We start from the raw sequence: 827 nt of genomic DNA on the forward strand, positions 1-827 counted from the left end.
ACAGCTGCGTCATCTCTTTCTTCCAATGGTTCACATGATTAGAAAAACATGTCCACAATTCTGTCAGGGCATGAGAAAAGCAGTGAACATGTAGCGAATTTTCAGTCATGGAAAGAGTTTGAGCTGCAACTGTGAAACAATAAAACAATTGAAGTCGAGGATTTGCGTCTTGTTAAAAAAGAAGAACAGTATTGGCGCAAATCTTGAAACGGCTGATAGCTTTAGTTAGAGTTCTTGGTATGCAAAATCTTGCTTTTCGTGGAACACATGAGAAACTGAACACTGCTGATAATGGAAACTTTCTGAAATTTGTAGAATTTTTAGCTTTTTTTGACCCACTTATGTTTGAGCATCTTCGAAAGATTAAAGAAAATGAAACACATGTACATTACCTAGGCAAAGACACACAAAATGAATTGATTCATCTTTTATCCAATGCAATGAAAGAAAAAATTCTAACATCTGCTCGTGATGCTAACTACTTTTTAATAATTATAGATTGCACACCTAATATGGGTCATGTTGAACAAATGACTATGATCATTCATTTTTTGGATGTGATTTCAAATCCAGAAAATGGCATTGCAGCAACAGCATCTATAAAGGAATATTTCTTAGATTTTGTGCCTCTGAAGGAGACAACTGGTACTGTTGAGGCTGAAACTATCATTAAGCAGTTAGGCAAGATGTCTTTATCTATTGAAAACTTACACGGTCAAGGATATGACAATGACAGAAATATGAGGGGGAAAAATAAGGGTGTCCAACGGAGAATTTTAGATATTAATCCCCGAGCATTGTTTATTCCTTCTGTGCACATACATTGA

At 35.4% G+C, this 827-nt stretch overlaps 1 protein-coding gene across 1 annotated transcript; it reads left to right on the plus strand.

Moving 5' to 3' along the window:
• Positions 1-239: 239 nt before the first annotated feature.
• LOC136086820 (zinc finger MYM-type protein 1-like) lies at positions 240-827 on the plus strand. Its single transcript, XM_065809312.1, has one exon. It carries the CDS (start codon positions 240-242, stop codon positions 825-827), a length of 588 nt encoding a protein of 195 aa, XP_065665384.1.

This window comes from Hydra vulgaris, chromosome 11, assembly GCF_038396675.1.
Source record: "Hydra vulgaris chromosome 11, alternate assembly HydraT2T_AEP".
Classification (NCBI taxonomy): domain Eukaryota; kingdom Metazoa; phylum Cnidaria; class Hydrozoa; order Anthoathecata; family Hydridae; genus Hydra; species Hydra vulgaris.

What these genes read in the sequence shown, in the direction of transcription:
- LOC136086820 (XM_065809312.1), top strand. Translation starts at nt 240, where the DNA reads ATGCAAAATCTTGCTTTTCGTGGAACACATGAGAAACTGAACACTGCT.